The following is an 18,281-nucleotide window of genomic DNA, read 5'->3' on the forward strand; positions in this document are numbered from 1 at the left end:
AGAAGGTATGTGGCTTAGGTAAGGGCAAAAAATCTCCAGAAACTGTTTTACATGTCCATTTACAACCCTAGGATTTGGTTTCCATGATCTGCCATTTCCGCTATTGTCCTCGCTTGTTTCTTCACAATACCTGCAGAACTTCTGATGATTTGGCTGTGCAGGTCCGGTTGGCCTAGAACATGGGCGGTTTATGCAAATGTTGGGGGCGTACATATTAGTTGTCCCGACTGTAACGTCACAGTCGGTGTCATGTTCTGATTCGCCTATTTTTCAGTGGTCTTTTGCATGCACGAGATTTACATAAGAAGGAGGAAACAATGGTGTTTGAGGCTCACGGTATGTCATTTCCATGTACAGAACTGTTATTCAACTATGCCAAGGTAAATACAGTTTTCCATTCTATGGCACCTTTAACAAAAGCAGACTTAAGATAAAAATGCATTTTCTGAATCAACCATGCCAATTTAGCTTGCTTGTACAAGTCTGTGAGCTCTTTTATAATGACTTGTGTTTCATGAGACTCATACTCAAGCTCTCCACATCTCAAGTAAAGTGCTATACCGGGTGAGCTACTGAGCAATTTTACTATACGGCAGAAAAACCCTACCAAGATAGCTGCAAACATCAATATATTGACTTACATATCATGCACTATGGTAAAAGTGTTTTGAGGTCATAACATAGTATTGTGCAAGGAGCCATGTGAAATTAAGCATTTATTAAAGGTGCAATAGGTGATTGTCTTCAGAAACATTTTTTGTTACAGGTGAATGACGCATGATGTAGCTCAGCGGTTAATCCAGTCCTCGCGCCAGCTCGTTAAAAGAGAGCTACGTGCATGAACTGTGTTTCGATCGATATGATCCCTACACCGTGTTCATTGCGTAATCTGTCCCAGTAGTCACTATTGTTAATTTCAGATGGAAACTGCAATAAATTGTATAGGTATGCTTTTGGAGTTTTATAGAAATGTAGGTAGAGGCACATTTTCCAGTGAGCCTGGGTTGCTATTTTAATAGGCTGGCACAGTTGCTCAGAAGTAGCTACCAACCTGCTATGTGATCAGCCACAACCCTCTGGAACAGATAGTCCATCTAGAAATGGATTTCTTCAGCCTAGATTCTGTAAAGTACCATTTTTGATTGAAAAGAATTTCACCTCCAGAAACTGATGTTCTTATTATTCTCTCAGTGGAGTGAAGTGAGCCCACAGGGGCAGCATGTGAAAAAAGACAGCAGCTTTAAATTGCTCCCTATGATACTTCTGCAATCACGTTGTGTTAATTACACAGTGTTTGGCTTGTGGTGAAGAACACATTCCATCAAGTCTGTGTTTTTTTTTTTTTTTACCCTGACATTTTGGTGCCTGAAGCATTTCCACAAACTGAAATAACCCAGAATCTCACAGACCTTGAATCATTTCCTTTTCTTAAAATGGCTGCCTGGCCCTTTCACGTTCTGCCTGTGGGGCTTTATGGGTTGTGGTTAAATGACTTTTAAGAAATGTATATCCTTCACTGCTCGTTTGTGTGAAACATTTTAAGCTGACCTCCATTCTTCATATTTGAAGCTTTTCAGTTGCATTTCAGGACATTGCCTTACCAGATAATTCCTAATCCACTCTTTTTCATATTACCTAAAACATAAATGCTTCCTTCCAAATTAAATATTTTGAAGGTATCGTGGTATTGTTTCCTGCATCATAAGATAAATAATAATTATTATTATATTCTTATATTTGAATATATAATAGTAGTAATGGGGCCCAGTGTTGTTTTGGACCCATTTGACATTAATTTTATGGAAAAAACTAGTCAGGCATTTTTCGAAATATTGTCTTTGGTACACAAGATAACTGTATAGACCAGTAGAACAGTGAGGACATTTTTTGTGGGCGAGGCCTATCTGGTGGCAGAAAATGACAGTTTTAAAGTAGCAGTCTATGGAAGCCATGGAATAAAAAAATAAAAAAAGGTAATTTTGAGTTTATATTTCAAAATTCTGAATTCCGAGATTATATCTCACAATTCTGATAAGAAAAATCAACTTGTCATTCGCTCGTCATAAGTTTATTTCTCACCCTTCTGGCTTTTTTCCTCAAAATTTACAAACTCACAATTGTTGAGTTATAAAGTCAGAACTAGGAGATTTGCATCTGCATCTGAATTTGCATTTGCAAGAAAAAAAGTCAGAATTGTGAGATAAAATAAGTAAATGTTATGTAAAATGTTATAGGTTTAAATAGTATTTCATGCTGTAACTGTAGGGCTCGTACAATTATGTCCCCTATGAACTGCATATGTGAATATTATGTAGACCTATTGTTTAAATCAAATTTATGCTATAAAGGATTAGTTCACTTCCAGAATAAAAAAAATCCTAATAATTTACTCACCCCCATGTCATCCAAGATGTTCATGTCTTTCTTTATTCAGTCACAAAAAAAATGAAAAATGATGAATCTCCATTTATAATGGACTTCAATGGTGGCCAATGGGCTGAAGGTCCAAATTGCAGTTTCAGTGCAGCTTCAAAGGGCTCTACACGATCCCAGCCGAGGACTAAGGGTCTTATGTAGCGAAACAATCAGTCATTTTCTTAAAAAAATAAACATTTATATTAGGGTTGTGACGGTGAGGAAATTTTCCCACCGGTTAATCGACGTGTGACAACACCGGTAATACCGGTATCACGGCGGGGGCGTTCCCTCTTTTCCTCGCTTTCCTTCGCTTTTAAATAGCTTAATACAACGTCAAACTCACTTTAGCCTAACAAAACAAATAAAAAAACACCATGATATAGGGCAAGCAATGTGTAATATAAAATAACAAATAACTTACATAAAGTTAATTAGGTATACAAAACTGGAAATAAGTAAACATGTATAATATATAATATACTTTTTAACCACAGATCCTTATCTTGCACTAACTCGACTTCACGCATTACGTAGTCACGCTGGAAAGTTCACGCGTGACGTAGGCGGAAGTACCCGACCCAGTGTTTATGAAGCAAATGTGCAAAGAAAGTCAAATGCCAAAAAAAAAAACTTTTTGAACCGGAGTACACAGACGAAGAGCTAACCGCACGTGACCTTTCCAACGTGATTACGTAATGCGTGAATTTGCGGATGTGCATCGTGGAGCTAGTGCAAGATGTGCATTTGTGGTTAAAATGTATATACATTTTAATTTTTAAAATAAAATAACAGATTGTTTCGCTAGATAAGACCCTTAATCCTCAGCTGGGATCGTGTAGAGCCCTTTGAAGCTGCACTGAAACTGCAATTTGGACCTTCAGCCCATTGGCCATCATTGGAGTCCATTATATGGAGAAAAATCCTGGAATGTTTTCCTCAAAAACCTTCATTTCTTTGTGACTGAAGACAGAAAGACATGAACATCTTGGATGACATGGGGGTGAGTAAACTATCACGAAATTTTTATTCTGGAAGTGAACTACTCCTTTAAAAGTAGGGTAATCATAGCAGGTTTCATCCAGTCTGTCCATTTAAATGTCTGCATTTAGCTTCAAACGGCGTCTTTGACAACAGTATTCTATAAAAATGATTTGCATTCCAATTCTGACATCCAAAGGCACAACAATAAATTTTTTCTCTTATTCTATGAATTTTATCCGCTTCCCTCCACTTGTTACCAGTGTTTTTCTGCCACCACAATGCACGCGCAGCTGCAAGTGACGTAACTGTGACGTCTACTCCAAACTGGTCTATATGGTGCTTTGAATATAACAGGACACTGAATGCTGTACTTTTTGTAGGCATTATTAGCCTGCTTGAGGCAGAGATTCCACCATTAATACAAGCCATCATCTTATTTTTCAATCAGAATCATTGATTTTATTGGGCCCAGTTGTCTGTCATGGTCTTGGCAGTGATAACTTTTCTCAGAACATCTGTTTGAGTCATTTAAATGCAAAACCATTCAAGACCCAGGTGAAATGAGCCAGCAGCAGCCAAACGTATTATTACCCGCATTATTGCTAGAAAATTGAGGTAATTTCACACACAAAAGAAATGTAACGTTTCATTATATGCATTTCTTCCACCAATCATGTGGGTGATTTCTAAAGGGCTTTTGATATGTAGTGTAAATCTATCTCGTTCCAGGAAGTGTTTGTATTTTAGGAAGCTACACAACCTTGCATGTTGTACATATTGACAGACAGCTGACCGGTTGCACTCTAGTTCTGCTTTTTTTGCAATATTTAGAGATGATTATGCTTCAGGAGTGACTGAAGTTGTCAAGATGAGCTTCAGAATAAACTTATCACACAGCGCAAGCCCTGAGCCGTGTAATGTCTTACTCTTGTTCCCAGCCCTTGAATGAGAGCGCGCCACTCGAGAGGTCATGAATGGAGGGGCTGTGAATGTGTATAGGGAACAGACTTTTAGGCTATTGGCCCACCACTGTCCAGCCTGTGACGCACATCAAACCAGACGCACCTTGAGATGCCTTGGCCCACGGGCCCGCTAAATGGAGCTCTTTATTCTCGCTGGAGGAAAGGGGGCAGTGGCGGGGGGGATTTTTGTCCATGTGCTATCAAGGTCCAGAGTTTCTTATCCCCCTGCCTTTTGTCATCCCTCCCGAGGCTGCACTTACCACCACCACCCCCCGATCCTTAAGTGCCGCTCTTTGGGAAGCGAACACAAAGGGGTGTTAGTATTCATTTTGTTTGTTTGCTCTGGACCTGTCAGCCTGTCACACAAAGCAGGCCAGATCAGAGAGGGCTGCTCCGCTCTCAATGGAACCCGAGGGGGTCCGCCGAGGAGAACGGGAGGGGGACGTCTCTTCCCCAGCGTTGTTCCCACAGGGTAGGGTGGTCCGCTGCAGAAAAGGGGGGATAGCGGAGGGGGTGCGAGGGCAGGGCTGGGGTTTACTGGGGCAGAAAGGAGGGTGTAGGGTTGTTTCAAAGCCAAGGGAGCCGTGTGAGGATCATATCAATCACTCGCAGTTTTTGGAGGGAATAGTTATGAAAGAAAAGGGGAGTTTTGGGGGGCTTCGTCTCCCTGTTCCTGTCTCTGCTCTGTCCTTTCTCCTTAGTACATCTCCCTCTCCTCTCTCCCTCTCTCGGCCTCTTTGTGCCGAGGCCTTTCTGGACATCTGCCCGGACCTATACACAGGAAAAAATGAAACACTCAAGCCACCAGGCGTTTTGCCAAATAAAGGGCTGCAAAGAATTAGTCTGTGTGTGTGTGTGTTTGTGCACACATGAGTGTGTGTGTGTGTGTGAGAGAGAGAGAGAGAGAGAGAGGCAGGGTGTGTAGACAGAGAGATGTCAAGGGTTCTTTTATTCTCTACATTTGGTAGTTTATTTATTACATTTTTTTTTTTTTTTGAAGGCATCACGTTCTTTAGTTGAGCTCAGTTTGTAACCTAAAGTTCAGTTTCTAAAATTAATTAGAGGTCAGACGTAAATGTAACTTGTGTAATGTGCTCTGTCATTTAAAGATTTTGTTTAGTACTAAGATTTCATTCAAGGGGTGGGTATCGCAATCATAAGTCCCGCCCTCTAGATGCACGCTTGGAACTGCACGTGGACTAGCTAGATCAACTTGAAATATACAGTTTTTTAAATTCTATTAATGGGACTGTTTGTCAGATTTTGTTGCATTTTTATTGATTTTATTGAAATATATTGGCAAGCGAATAACATGAAATGAGATTTTGAAAATTTCCCCTTTAAGTTGTTTTATGAGTGTTGGTCATTGGTAATTGTGCTGCTCATTTCCCAATATTTTACATCATCTAATGATTACTTGGAAGTTAATCTTTTAAAATACTAATAATTCTACCGTTAAATGCGATTTTAAGCAAATCTCAAAATGAATATTCATTTTTTTACACTGTACATTTAAAATGTTGAAAGTCACTTGTAGCATTTAAAAGGATTGAGTTTTAGTTTGTAGTGCTTTATTCTTATTTATTTAGATAAATTATCTTAGAATAACATAAAACTTGACTTATCCGTATTGGCCAGAATATCATTGCATCCCTAGTATTAGTAGATGCTTCCTGATACAATACAGATTGTAATACATTCAGCACAATTCAGTGTATATCATAAATAATATGCACACATATAATAAGAATCTAAAGTATTAATGCAATATTGTGAGAAAAAGATAAAGAATCGTATTTGCAAGAGTCAATTAAAAATGAATGAGCAATGATCTTGCTTTGTTTAAGGAGGTTCCTGTTTGTCATATGTATATTTTCATTAGCACATGCTGATCATCAAAACTAAGCATTTTAATCTGTCTTTCTGCATGGCTAGAGCTGGTGATTTACTATCTGTCTTGCTAATGGTGTGTAGTCTGGTTGTATCTGATCAGGCAGGTGAGCGGTGGCCATCCATACTGATCAAGAACCTTTCACATACCCAGATTAAATGCTTACTCCCGTCAGCAGAAAACATCCAGTTCAAATTTGCATAAATGTCCACTTACAGTGAAAGTCCAGGTTTTGAGTTGTAGATAATGGAAGTGAGCGAGGTATGGTTTTCATCAGGCCTTTGCTCCTCACTCTCCCCCCATACTTGTACCGCCGCACCACTCTCTCATTCCTGCGGTGCATTCCACAAACACTAGAAATGCCAAATGGAGGAATTCTTCATCTGGATAAGGGGATTTAGTGAAGTGATCTATTGTAAACAGTCGTGAGACTGATTGATTTTCTGAAAGCACTGGGGTGATGACATAATGACCTCTGGCTATATGCGACAAAGTGCGTCAACTACATGATATTGAAATACATCAAAATGTAAGGTTGCAGTGCACTTACTGCAGCTCATACTTTGGTTTAGGAGGTTTTTAAAACCCCTCATCCGGAGTTTTAAACTTCATAAGCTGTCATGAATCGTGGTTTGTTGAGGAGATGTGTTATTTCATAAATTTGGGGTCAATAAGATTATTTTTATTTTTGAAGGAAGTTAATACTTTTATTCAACAAGGATGCATTAAATACAGACATTAATAATTTTACAAAAGATTTCAGTTCCAAATAGGTGCTGTTCTTTTGAACTTAGGATTCTTCAAAAAAACTAAAAATAAAAGTATCACAGTTATAAGCAGCACAACTGTTTTTAACATTGATAATAAGAAATGTTTCTTGAGCATCAAATCAGCATATTAGAATGATTTCTGAAAGATCATGTGCACTGAAGACTTGAGTAATGACTGATGAAAATGCAGCTTCATCTCATAGGAATAAATTGCATCTTATACAGTATATTAAAATATAAAACCGTTATTTGAAATTGTAATAATATTCCGCAATATTAATATTTTTACTGTACTTGATCAAATAAATGCAGGCTTGGTGAACATGAGACTTCTTTCATAAAAATAAATAAAATCTTATCAACCCCAAAATGATTTTTGAACACTACTTTTGTAAGAGCATAACACTAACAACCACGCTGTACCATCTAGCATCATGGCAGTGTTTTGTACAGACAGGCTCCACTCACATTTCTACGAAAAAATATACAAATTTTTGCAGATTTGCATTAAATGCATCACACTAAAGCAGGTCTAAAAATGTAAAAAAAACTTCATATGTATAAACCATTGAGCATTAAAGCTTAGGTGTAATTAATTTGCCTTGTTATTGTGAAGCTCAATTCTTTAACTTTAGCAGTAAACAAACATCGTTTATGCCACATATGGAGGCTAGTCATAAACCCTGAAGAGGAGAGTTTCAGACTAAACGCAGCTGTGGAAAGACATTAGTCACGGAGCTGTATGATTCCTGCTAATGACCCCTGCTGACTGCTCTCATTAGTGCAGGTGGAGGATACTTCATTTTACTGACACCCTGCTCACCGTGTTGCCTCATTTTTTTAAAGAAGGGACTAAAAACCCCTTTCTGTCTGTAAATATTTTGATTTCAATTAACAGTTTCTGTAGGACCAGTGAATCTGCACATTTTTTGCAGGCGATGGAAGACGTTGTGCAATAGAGCAGTTAGGACTTTCGAGCCAGCACACTCTGCTACTTAATAAATCCATTGGTAAACGTCTGTGTATTGTGAGTCTATTTGTCATTGTGACTCTGCCCTTCTCCGCACCTTGGCCATAAACCAGTAAGGCAGCACTCAGTGGATTTCTTATTATCACTTGAGCTGCTGTTAAGAGTGGATTGGCTTCGAAAGCAACCATTAAACGACACAGATGTTTCTAGAATCGGAGCGTCTTCAGTTGTTGGCATCTGACACATGGCAGGATGGCATCAGAATGCCGCTACATCCTATTATCCTCTATTCAGCCTCTGAACCACCACAAACGTTTCATTATCCATTCACGAATTCATGCGGCATCTCAGCTACAAACTGGGCGCTCTGTTTAGTTTGTGCCAGATGCATTGTTAAGGAGCTTAACGTATCCGTTGACGTTTCATAATGGGCCTCAGAATGAGCCCATTTTTTCCTCTCGTTCTTTGCCCGTTAACAGCCATCATCCAGGTGGGTCTTCTTTGAAGATGGAGGAACTTGCACATATTGTGACGAGTGAAAAATACCGATCGTTGCTATGGTGGCAACCGATAGACACGCTCGGGGAGGAGGGTGGTCGGGATACTTACTTTTATTATCTCTCCAGCGACGCTGGCAGTTTTATCTCTTATACGTTAGTGGCAGATTGAGCGCTCTGCCGTTGCTGCCTACGGTCTGTTAATCAGTCAGTTCAAGCAGGGCGAATGAGTTCAGAGGGCCTGGTGGGACTGCTCATAATTAATTATTCCCCACACCAACAAACACACAGTGTGACTGGAACTTTAAAGCCAGTTGCGGTGATTACGGAGGCTAATAGTATTAAAAGCCAAATTAAGAGATGAGAGAGTACTGCAGTGTAGCCAATGAGAAAGAAGGGCTCGTTTGTGTTTGACCCTCTCCTCCAATCAATCTAATTCATCACTGAAAGCATTAGACTGAGAGAGTGCGAAATTGAAATGGCTGCTAATTGTTTCATTTGTCAAATAGCTCATTGTCATGCTAATTCTGATATATTAGCAAAGAGTGATGGTGGCGTAAACCAAAAGTTAAACGTAAACCATTCCTCACCTGCTAATGAGAAGTGTCGAAAGTTGAGTTAAATGGTGCAGTTGCTGCAGTTTATTTTTTTTCAGAAAGCAGTAGATCGGCAGTTGAACCTAATGTATGCTTGTTTTCAAATATTATGTACAGTGAAATTAATGTATTATAGCCCTGACTGTATCTTAACTATACCATGTGACCTTAAAGTCACATGTGGCCTATTTATTTTTGAATGCATGTTCCTGTGCTGTATGTGAATGATTCATGAAAAAATTTCTTCATTGTCTTTATTCAAAGTCAAATAACTTCCTTTCAAACTACTTTTCTGTTGACATCACAGGCATTGTGGGCTAATGGATAAACTTTAGCCAATAACCAAATGGCTGTTTAGGCATTGTTTTAGCAGACTCTAGTATATAACGTTGGATAAAAGCACTTTTTTTTCTCATTGAATTCTTGCTTTCATTCTGTTGGCAAGGCTTCAGAATTTAAATTTTTACTATTTTTTTACCAGATGGTGGCATTTTCTCAGGTTTGGCCTATAAAGCAAATACTCACTTTTTCCTGTTTTCTGCTTTTGCTGTATTATAGGTCCAATTGGATAAATTATGCAGCTATAATTGTGTGCTTGTGTTGGTATGGATGTCAGAGTGTGGTTTGTACTGTATGTCTGTACTAAAAAATTGTGTATGTGTCTGTGCACCTGTAATGTTTGAGAGAGAGAAATTACACTGTACTGCGAATCACAAATCCCACTGCCGAGTACACCAACAAAATATAACTAAAAACAAAATCTTATTAAAAGATTATTTTTTGAGATATCAACATCAAATTTGGAACACAACTTATTTAGATTTAGTGCTTTGATTTTCTAGCAATTTATGAGTTCAGCATTGTGACGAGTGGGGCGTGGGCTGAGAGCCGTGGGAACGGAGCGAGGCCGGTGGAGTAAATGCTAATGCACGACACCTGCGCCACTCACCGGTCTCGACCCCGCCCCTCTCGTCACAAGCATGTTTTATAAAATATAAATCTTATGTAAAAAATGTGCTCATAAATCGTTTTCATAAATTAAATATAACTTTTTTTTTCACTTTTTTAAAACTTTGTTACTTCAACAATAATCTGACAAGGGTCTTATTTAAAATGAGACCTTAATGAAACGTAAGTCTGTACTTCCAAGCTTCAAATGTTTATGACAATTATTTGACAATCGACATTTGTGTCCTCTAAGGACCTCAGAGTAACTTTTGTAAGTTGACGCACAAGGGTTAATTCAGAAATATATGTGACCCTGGACAACAAAACCAGTCTTAAGTCGCTGGGGTATATTTGTAGCAATAGCCAAAAATACATTGTATGGGTCAAAATTATTGATTTTTCTTTTATGCCAAAAATCATTAGGATATTAAGTAAAGATCATGTTCCATGAAGATATTTTGTAAATTTCCTACTGTGAATATATTAAAACTTAATTTTTGATTAGTAATATGCATTTGCTAAGAACTTCATTTGGACAACTTTAAAGGCGATTTTCTCAATATTTAGATTTTTTTTGCACCCTCAGATTCCAGATTTTCAAATAGTTGTATCTCTGCCAAATATTGCCCTATCCTAACAAACCATACATCAATGGAAAGCGTATTTATTCAGCTTTCATATGATGTATAAATCTCAATTTTGAAAAATTTACCCTTATGACTGGTTTTGTGGTCCAGGGTCACATATATATCATTATGGAAGTAGAATGAATTGCATGTTACTAACATTTATTTGACATTAATGTTCATGGTACACTTAGCCTAAGCACCAGTAATTTGCATGTTATTATATATCTTTAACAAATTCAAGCCTCAGCAAATTATACTTCAAGTGGAAGCAATATGTGCCCATATGGAGACAGTGAGGGAAAAGCCACTGTAACTTTATACAGGCTGCTTGTATAAAGTGTATGTCATGTCATAAAGATATTTGATCTGTTGATATATCATGAGACTTAATTAAAATTTCTATTACAATTATGAATCTTTTATGAAGCACTTAAAACACTCTTGATAACATTATTAAATCTTTTAGATTTGTGACAAGCAGTTAAATACATGGTTTCAGAATCTAGGATTATCAGACAGTTCCACTATATTGACTTTCCTACTTGATTGAACTGTCAAACTAGTGGACATTTTGCCTGTCCTAGGATGGATTTAAAGTTGCCTCAAGTCCTGTAACTAGAGCTAGATTTTCCAGATCAGGTGATTGACACTCTATCCAGGTGTGTGCTGTCCTCAACCGGGTGTCACATTACCCAAGGCCACCGCGGCATGAGGGCCTTCTACCAAGTCAGAGCTGGCTTTCACTAACCAATTCAGAAAGTGTTACTGAGACCTGTTACAAAGACTGTAATTTGACCAATTAGCCCTGTGGCTAGCACACTGCCATTTGGTCAGAAATCAAAGCTGACCTGCTGTCATGTTAATCAAACTATAAAAGCTTGTGGGATTGCAGGGATGACATGAACGAAAGAAATGACCCCTCACAGTATTGCATTTGTGCTGTGCTGGTTGCGATTTGTGTAGCAGCTCTGCTTCTACAAGCTGTTTTGAGTGTTATTGCATCGTTTGTCAACGTTTGGAAGTGTCTGAACTTCCAGAGTCACGCCAAGCTGTGTTGATCCAGCATCAGACTCATGGACTGCTCATCTGTCAGTCTGAAAGGCATACAGTGAGCTCTTGCACCAGGACAGGCAGGATTTAGTGGAGGGTAGAACGAGTTTGGCCGGGTATCAGTCGGGCAAAGTTGCATGTTTGGCCTGCTGCGTTTCTGTCTATTTTCGGTGGCTCTGACTCCCAGTATCCCATGGTTACCAAACACACAAGAGGCCAATGAGGTTTTGGCTGGCCAATTACCATGGCGGTGATGGAGGGGGAAAAAATGAAGAGAACAACAAGAGCTAGCAAAAACATGGAAGGGGAAAACGGGGGTATCAAGGGCACTGTGAGGATGCCAAACCTAGCTTATTATCATGCAAGGGACTCTGTAATCTCGGCTGCCTTCTCCCTGTCTGTTTATCTGGTCTGAGACCGACTCGTCTCCTGCAGTTCTGGGCTTTGAGTGCAATGGTGTCCGCCAGGATTTGATGCCTACTGCGCCAGACTGCTCAGTGGCCCTGCCAGAACTGCTGCTCTGTTTAAAACAGATAGGAAGTGCTCATTAGAGGGCTCATAAGTCATTTATGACTGCAGAGATTTTTATTATTTGGTGAGGGACTCACCATCAACACATTGACACAATATGCTGTGGTGTATTTACACCAAGCAATGGCATATTTGTAACGTAAAACTGCTGCGCACTGTCTCCAGCTTCATTCTTCTCTTCTTCTGATTGTAATTCATTTGAATTGTATGTTTGACACTTGTTATTTAAAAAGGAACTCTATTTACATGTCTCATTCATGTCAGATTACAAATTAGAAGTTATCCAGGTGAAAGGAATGGAATATGACAGGCAAATGATAAAGATGACAGTTCCTGGTTTTAAGAAAGCTCTTTCCTGTCGCTGTCTTAGACGGATATTGAGTTTCTCAGAGAGTTTGTAGAAAAGCTTTGACATCCTCAATGCCGAGGTTACACCATATCCCCCAGATATTGTTTTGGAGATGGGGGGGGGAGAGATATAATGCCATTTAGGCAAATTAAAGGGCGGCCAGGAGACTTGGCATTCAACAGCGGAGACTGTATCCTGTGGGCCGGGGGAGACCGCAAATTCCTCATAGGATTACAGGATTAGGAATCTGAAAGGTGATGCAGTTTCTCACAGATGGGGGAAATAAAAAGGACAAGGCTGGCAGAGGAGCGATCCCTCATTAATGTCTGCTTCCCGTTAATTAAAAACTACTGATTGAATGATATCGGAGAGGATTAGGCTGAGGGGTGACTCCTGAAACACGCACACATGCAAGTCTTCCCAAAGCATGCTGGGATGTCTTAGGTGAGGGCTGTGCATGGCAGATAAAAGTCTTGCCTGCCTGGCTCTTTCAAGAGCTGGTGAGAAGTTAAGTGATGCATTCCTCTTGGCTGATTAGAGGAGGAACAAAAAAGTGCTTCCAAATAGTGTGAGAGGTTGGCAGGTCACCATTATAAGGTTTGCCAATGGACTGCATAATTGTCTGTGGTCATTTAAGATAGCTCCTGTGGTTCTCGAATTAGTTTTAAGAGCAATACATTAAAAAGACAAAACTAAAGTTCTCCTTCTGCCAGATACATCTTTGTTGTGTGTGTGTGTGTTTTTTGTTGCATTTTTGGCACTATTATTCATAAAACAGTGGAGAACAGTGAAATTAGGGGGTGATGAGAGAGAAACAGGATTTGGAAATGTTACAAGCCAGTTCTGAGCTCCCATTGCCAGGCCCAGTAGGTCAGAGCTTATGCACTAGGTAACATGCATTGACACATCAGAACACCTTAGAAACCGCTTACCGCTGTCCTGAAAACGACCCACAACACCCATGCACCATGGTGGCAAGTTAACACAATGAGAAGTACCTCACATTTTCGTCAAAATGTAAAAAATGTATTTGGCTTTGATTACAAGATTTTTAAAAATTAGTTAAGTCATTAGTTTAATCGTACCTAAAGTGACTAAAATTTTTTGTAATAATTTTTAAGTCTAATGTGCTTTCTCTCTGTGGTATATAGTTCAGCTCAATTCATCTCACTTTCACTGTTGTTTGGAGACAGATCTTTCATCACTCCAGGATGTCATCTTTCAAGGGCACTTACATAAACTCTTCTAAACTATTTTCCCACATTTGTCTTTCCATGCATTTCTTTGGTTTATGTAAGAAATCCTTTCATTCGCTATGCTCTGACCCAAACAAACCAAACTCCAAGAGACTAAATTGTCTTCTACTGATGTAATCAAATGTGTGAGTGCCAAAGTAACAACTTATTCCTACAACTTTCTTTAAAGCTCTTTAAACATTTAAATACTCTTTTTACAGTGGTTCTCAGCAGATTTTTCCTCTTCTATTTTTATGCAGTAACATAAATAGGTACATGTAGTATTTTCTAAAGGTACATTTTGAATTTGGTCTCTTTCCTGTTGTGAGCCTGTTGAAAACACTGGGACCCCAGATGTAAACTAATCTGAAACCGCAGCATAGACTGTCTTAGCCTCAGCTGCAGGGCTCTGAAATGGAAGTTGACCTGCTGAAAAACAAAACTGTGGTTAAACTTCATTACCGCCTGTAGCTGTTGGCTTTGAAAACAGGATGGCTTTACAGAACATATCCTAGTATCAAGTGCTGATCTTGCAATACGTTATTTCTAACAGACCAAACCACAAGTCTCAAAGGCTTGCACAATGATGCACAGTATTATAAGCTTTCAGTAGGTGTGGCCCACAAGCTGAGAACTTGGCAGCTAAACAGTAGTTTGTTATCAGTAACAACATGTAGGTTCCTAGTTATAGTTTTTTATATGGGGTGTGATTGTTTCTCTGTCAAGTTACCTAGTGTAAGAATATGATGAGCATGTGTAGGTTTACTCTTCAAATGTTTCTTAGTATGAGCTGGACATAATGTTGGTTCGTTTTCTAAATTATTTATTTTGTCTTTCATTTTCAGACCTACAAGAGGCCTTATAAACTTATGGATAAAACTGACAATGTGATGATGGATAACGCAAAACCAAAGCATGAGTCTAAAAGCAGTGACATTCACCACCTTGACTGGACAAAGCCGTTGGATACTGTTAAAAAAGCAGTGTCCCGAGAACAGCATGGGACAGAACCAGAATTAAAAAGAGAATCAGCGTGCACCAACAAGAGCCCTTTGTCAGAGCCCAACACCCCATTCTCAAAATCGCAAGTTAAAAAGGTCACAGACAGTTCATCTGGAAGTCTCTTTGCTTCTGCCATGTCTTCCCCAAGCACTGACTCACTAGCATCATCTCCAGTTGATACAGTAATGAGTCCCCCAGCTGACTCAAGTCTGTTCTCTTTTAGTAAAGACAGAGGTTTGCTGGAAGTCACTGAGCAAGTTTTTGGGAACATCAAACGTAAATATGGAAGGAAAGACCCAATGAAGGCCTCGACCACGCATAATTTAGGCCTTCAGTGGGCCAAAAAGATGGACAGAGATACTGAAAACCAAGATAATGCTAAGGTGAAACAACCATACAACACTGATAAAAGTGAATTTGAGACAGAGGAGCCTGAGAAGTCGAGCAGTAGGCAGGATGATGAGAATAAGACAACATCAAGCTGTGGCACTCATCATGCAGATGAATCTAGGAGTAAAAAGCGAAGAAACAGAAAAGTAGGTGACGATAACAACTTGTTATCTGATGCACAAACCACACAGCAAGCTGAGAAGACTGATAAAACTGACCAAGGGAGCACAAAACCTAAAATTACAAAGAAAATAGAATTCAGTGCACCAAAACAATTTGGTGTAAAGTTACAGGAGATTGAGGAAGACAGTGCTGAGACAGTGACTGATGATGTTGAGATGTTTCAGAATAGACCGAGGAAAACACCAGCTGGGAGACAAAGATCAGTGATTGATGCCGACAAGCAAACAGAGGGTAGGCAATCAAAGTTCAAGGACAGGTGGTCTTATTTAAAGTCCCAGAACTCCTCTCCTCATAAAGACTTTAATCAATCTCTGTCCATCGAAGAGCCACCCTCTGCCTTCCCTATTACCCCATCCAGCCCACTCTACACAAACACAAACAGTTTGACAGTCATTACCCCAGTGAAGAAGAAACGTGGCCGGCCCAAAAAACAGCCGTTACTTACTGTGGAGACAATTCACGAAGGAACTGCAACAAGCCCTATTAGCCCTATTGCCCAAAATTCATCCAGCACTTCAAAAAGGAGAAAGAAGCATAACATGTCGAAATTGGTGCAGTTGGCCTTCAACAAATCCCCTCCGGCACAGCAGTTAAAACTCAAGAAATCAGGTCAAGAAGGTGTCCTTAAAAAGAGGGCACCTAAGAAAATGAAACTGGTCAAGATGCAAAGCATTTTGAATGAACTTTTGACCACTTCTAGTCCTGGCAATCTTGCCTTGAAGTCCAGTGTTCCGGTTTCAAATGCCATGTCGACTGTGGCATCGACAATCGAGGCCCGTTTTGGCAAGCAAATCAATGTCAGCAAGCGTGGGACTATTTACATAGGCAAAAAGCGGGGAAGGAAGCCCAGAATTAATCTTCATACCCAGCAAAATGAGCACAAAGCCAGTGATAAGCACCCGTTGCCTATTTCTAGTCCATTTGAGAACCCACTAGTGCCTTCTAACATATCATCCACTACCGGAATGCCTTCTCCCAGGGTCATGCATTCCCTTTCTTCTCCCTCTGCAGCAGGTGGGACGGCTCACCCTGCCACCACGGATACCAGCCAGCATGACCTGAAGACAATGCCAAATCTACAACCTATCAGTGCATTGCCCACGAAAATGTACAAGGGCTTGCTTAGTAGTAACTGGAAGCTGTCTCCCCCAAGACTAATGGCCAACTCACCATCCCACCTGTCCGAAGTGGCTTCCATTAAAGAAGTCACCCTATCTCCAGTTAGTGAGTCCCACAGTGAAGAGACAATCCCTAGCGATAGTGGAATAGGCACCGACAACAACAGCACATCAGACCAGACCGAGAAAGGCCCGGCATCCCGCCGGAGATACTCATTTGATCTTTGCAGTTTTGATGCCACTGAGACCGCTGTTTTAGAGGCAAAAAGCAAAGCAGCGAGGGGGCACTTCCAGAAGTGTGTGACTGGAGTCGCTGTGGAAAATTTCTTTGCTCAGGAGAGCCTGAAGAAGCAAAAACATCGGAGGAAACGCAAGGCCCTCCAGAACCGGGACGACCTGCAGTTTATGGCTGACCTCGAGGAGCTGGTTAGCAAATTCCAGTTATTCCGAATCTCCCACCGCAGCTACAAGTTCTACCATGAGAATTCCTATCCCAGCATCTTCCGGCTCAACTTTGACCAATACTATCCTATGCCATACTATCCCTACGACCCTGTGCACTATCTTCGCAGGAGCTCTGATAAGTCAAAGAGGAGGCGTGGTCGGCCAGCCAAGTCAAACGAGCCAATATCAAAGATGCCTTTCATTCAAGGGTTTGGCTGCACAGTGCCCGGTGGCAATTACTATGCACCCTACGCGATGCCTTACACATCCATGCCTCTTGCCACAAGTATGGTAAACATGGGCTATTACAGTCAGTACCCTTCACCCTTGTACTTATCTCATGCTCTTGGACCTTCAGCCTCTCCATTCATGAGGCCACCAGTCCCTCCACCAAAGTTCCACCCTGGTGCGTCCTCTAGTCTCGCTGCTCCTAGCAGACATCGAGCGAAGAATATGCCACATGAGATGCCTTCATCTAGAATGAGTGACTCCCATCACCCTTCAAGCAGCTGTTTGGGAAGCGTCTGTCTCCACAAACGCAAGCACAAACATAAGTACAAACATAAAGAGGATCAGTACATCCCACAGAGGGAGAACCTCTGTGGGCTCTTCAGTGGAACCCAGAGTCCTGCCTTCCTCAACCTCTTGAATGAGAGACTTGAGAAGAACTCTCTGTCCAAACTGAAGGACAAGCAAAGAGGCAAGCAAGGCACAGATGCTTCGCCAGAAACTTCCAGGAACTACTTTGAAGTAGACACACTCTCATCATTGTCCTTATCTGACTCTCAGCATTGCAAACGCACTCGAGGAGAGACACTGAACAACTTCCTGAACATCTGCACCAGACAACCACACGAGCGCCTGCGAGCAAGCCAGGACCATTCGCTGGACTCATTCAAGGGGCAGCACTTAGGGGATGATGATTCTAGTGTTCACATCAGGAGGCATTGCTTGGAGGACTTTGCAGCATACAGAGAAGGAAGCATGGTGTCTTTCCAAGGAGGCAGAGAAGAGAGGGCCGAGCAGATGTACCAGTGCTCCAACACGGCTGTAGCAGGTAAAAATATATATGTCTCCATGAAATGCATACAGACAATGCAAGATCCATACAAGATATTGATTCGCTTATTTTTTGTTATAAATGAACATTATGAACATGAACATTTGGTTTACCAAGCTGTGATTAGTTGGATGCAAGTGAAATTATGTTCGGCTATTAAATACAAAATGTAGAGAAACAAATGTGCTTTCTGAACACTTCGTATTCTGTTTTCAGTACATCTGGCAAGCAAAGTGTAATGCATGGATGGAGACAAC

The 18,281-nt window shown here is 40.4% G+C and overlaps 1 protein-coding gene across 1 annotated transcript in view; it reads left to right on the forward strand.

Annotated features, from left to right (window-relative positions):
• Positions 1 to 18,281, forward strand: part of LOC107756308 (SET-binding protein-like) — a 70,016-nt gene that overhangs the window by 44,713 nt on the left and 7,022 nt on the right. The window contains exon 3 of the mRNA XM_016573352.1: positions 14,673 to 18,021. Coding sequence (XP_016428838.1) covers positions 14,673 to 18,021 — 3,349 coding nt within the window. The remainder of the gene's footprint in view (positions 1 to 14,672; positions 18,022 to 18,281) is intronic.

This window comes from Sinocyclocheilus rhinocerous, unplaced genomic scaffold (genome assembly GCF_001515625.1).
Source record: "Sinocyclocheilus rhinocerous isolate Xijiao unplaced genomic scaffold, SAMN03320098_v1.1 scaffold1043, whole genome shotgun sequence".
NCBI lineage: Eukaryota > Metazoa > Chordata > Actinopteri > Cypriniformes > Cyprinidae > Sinocyclocheilus > Sinocyclocheilus rhinocerous.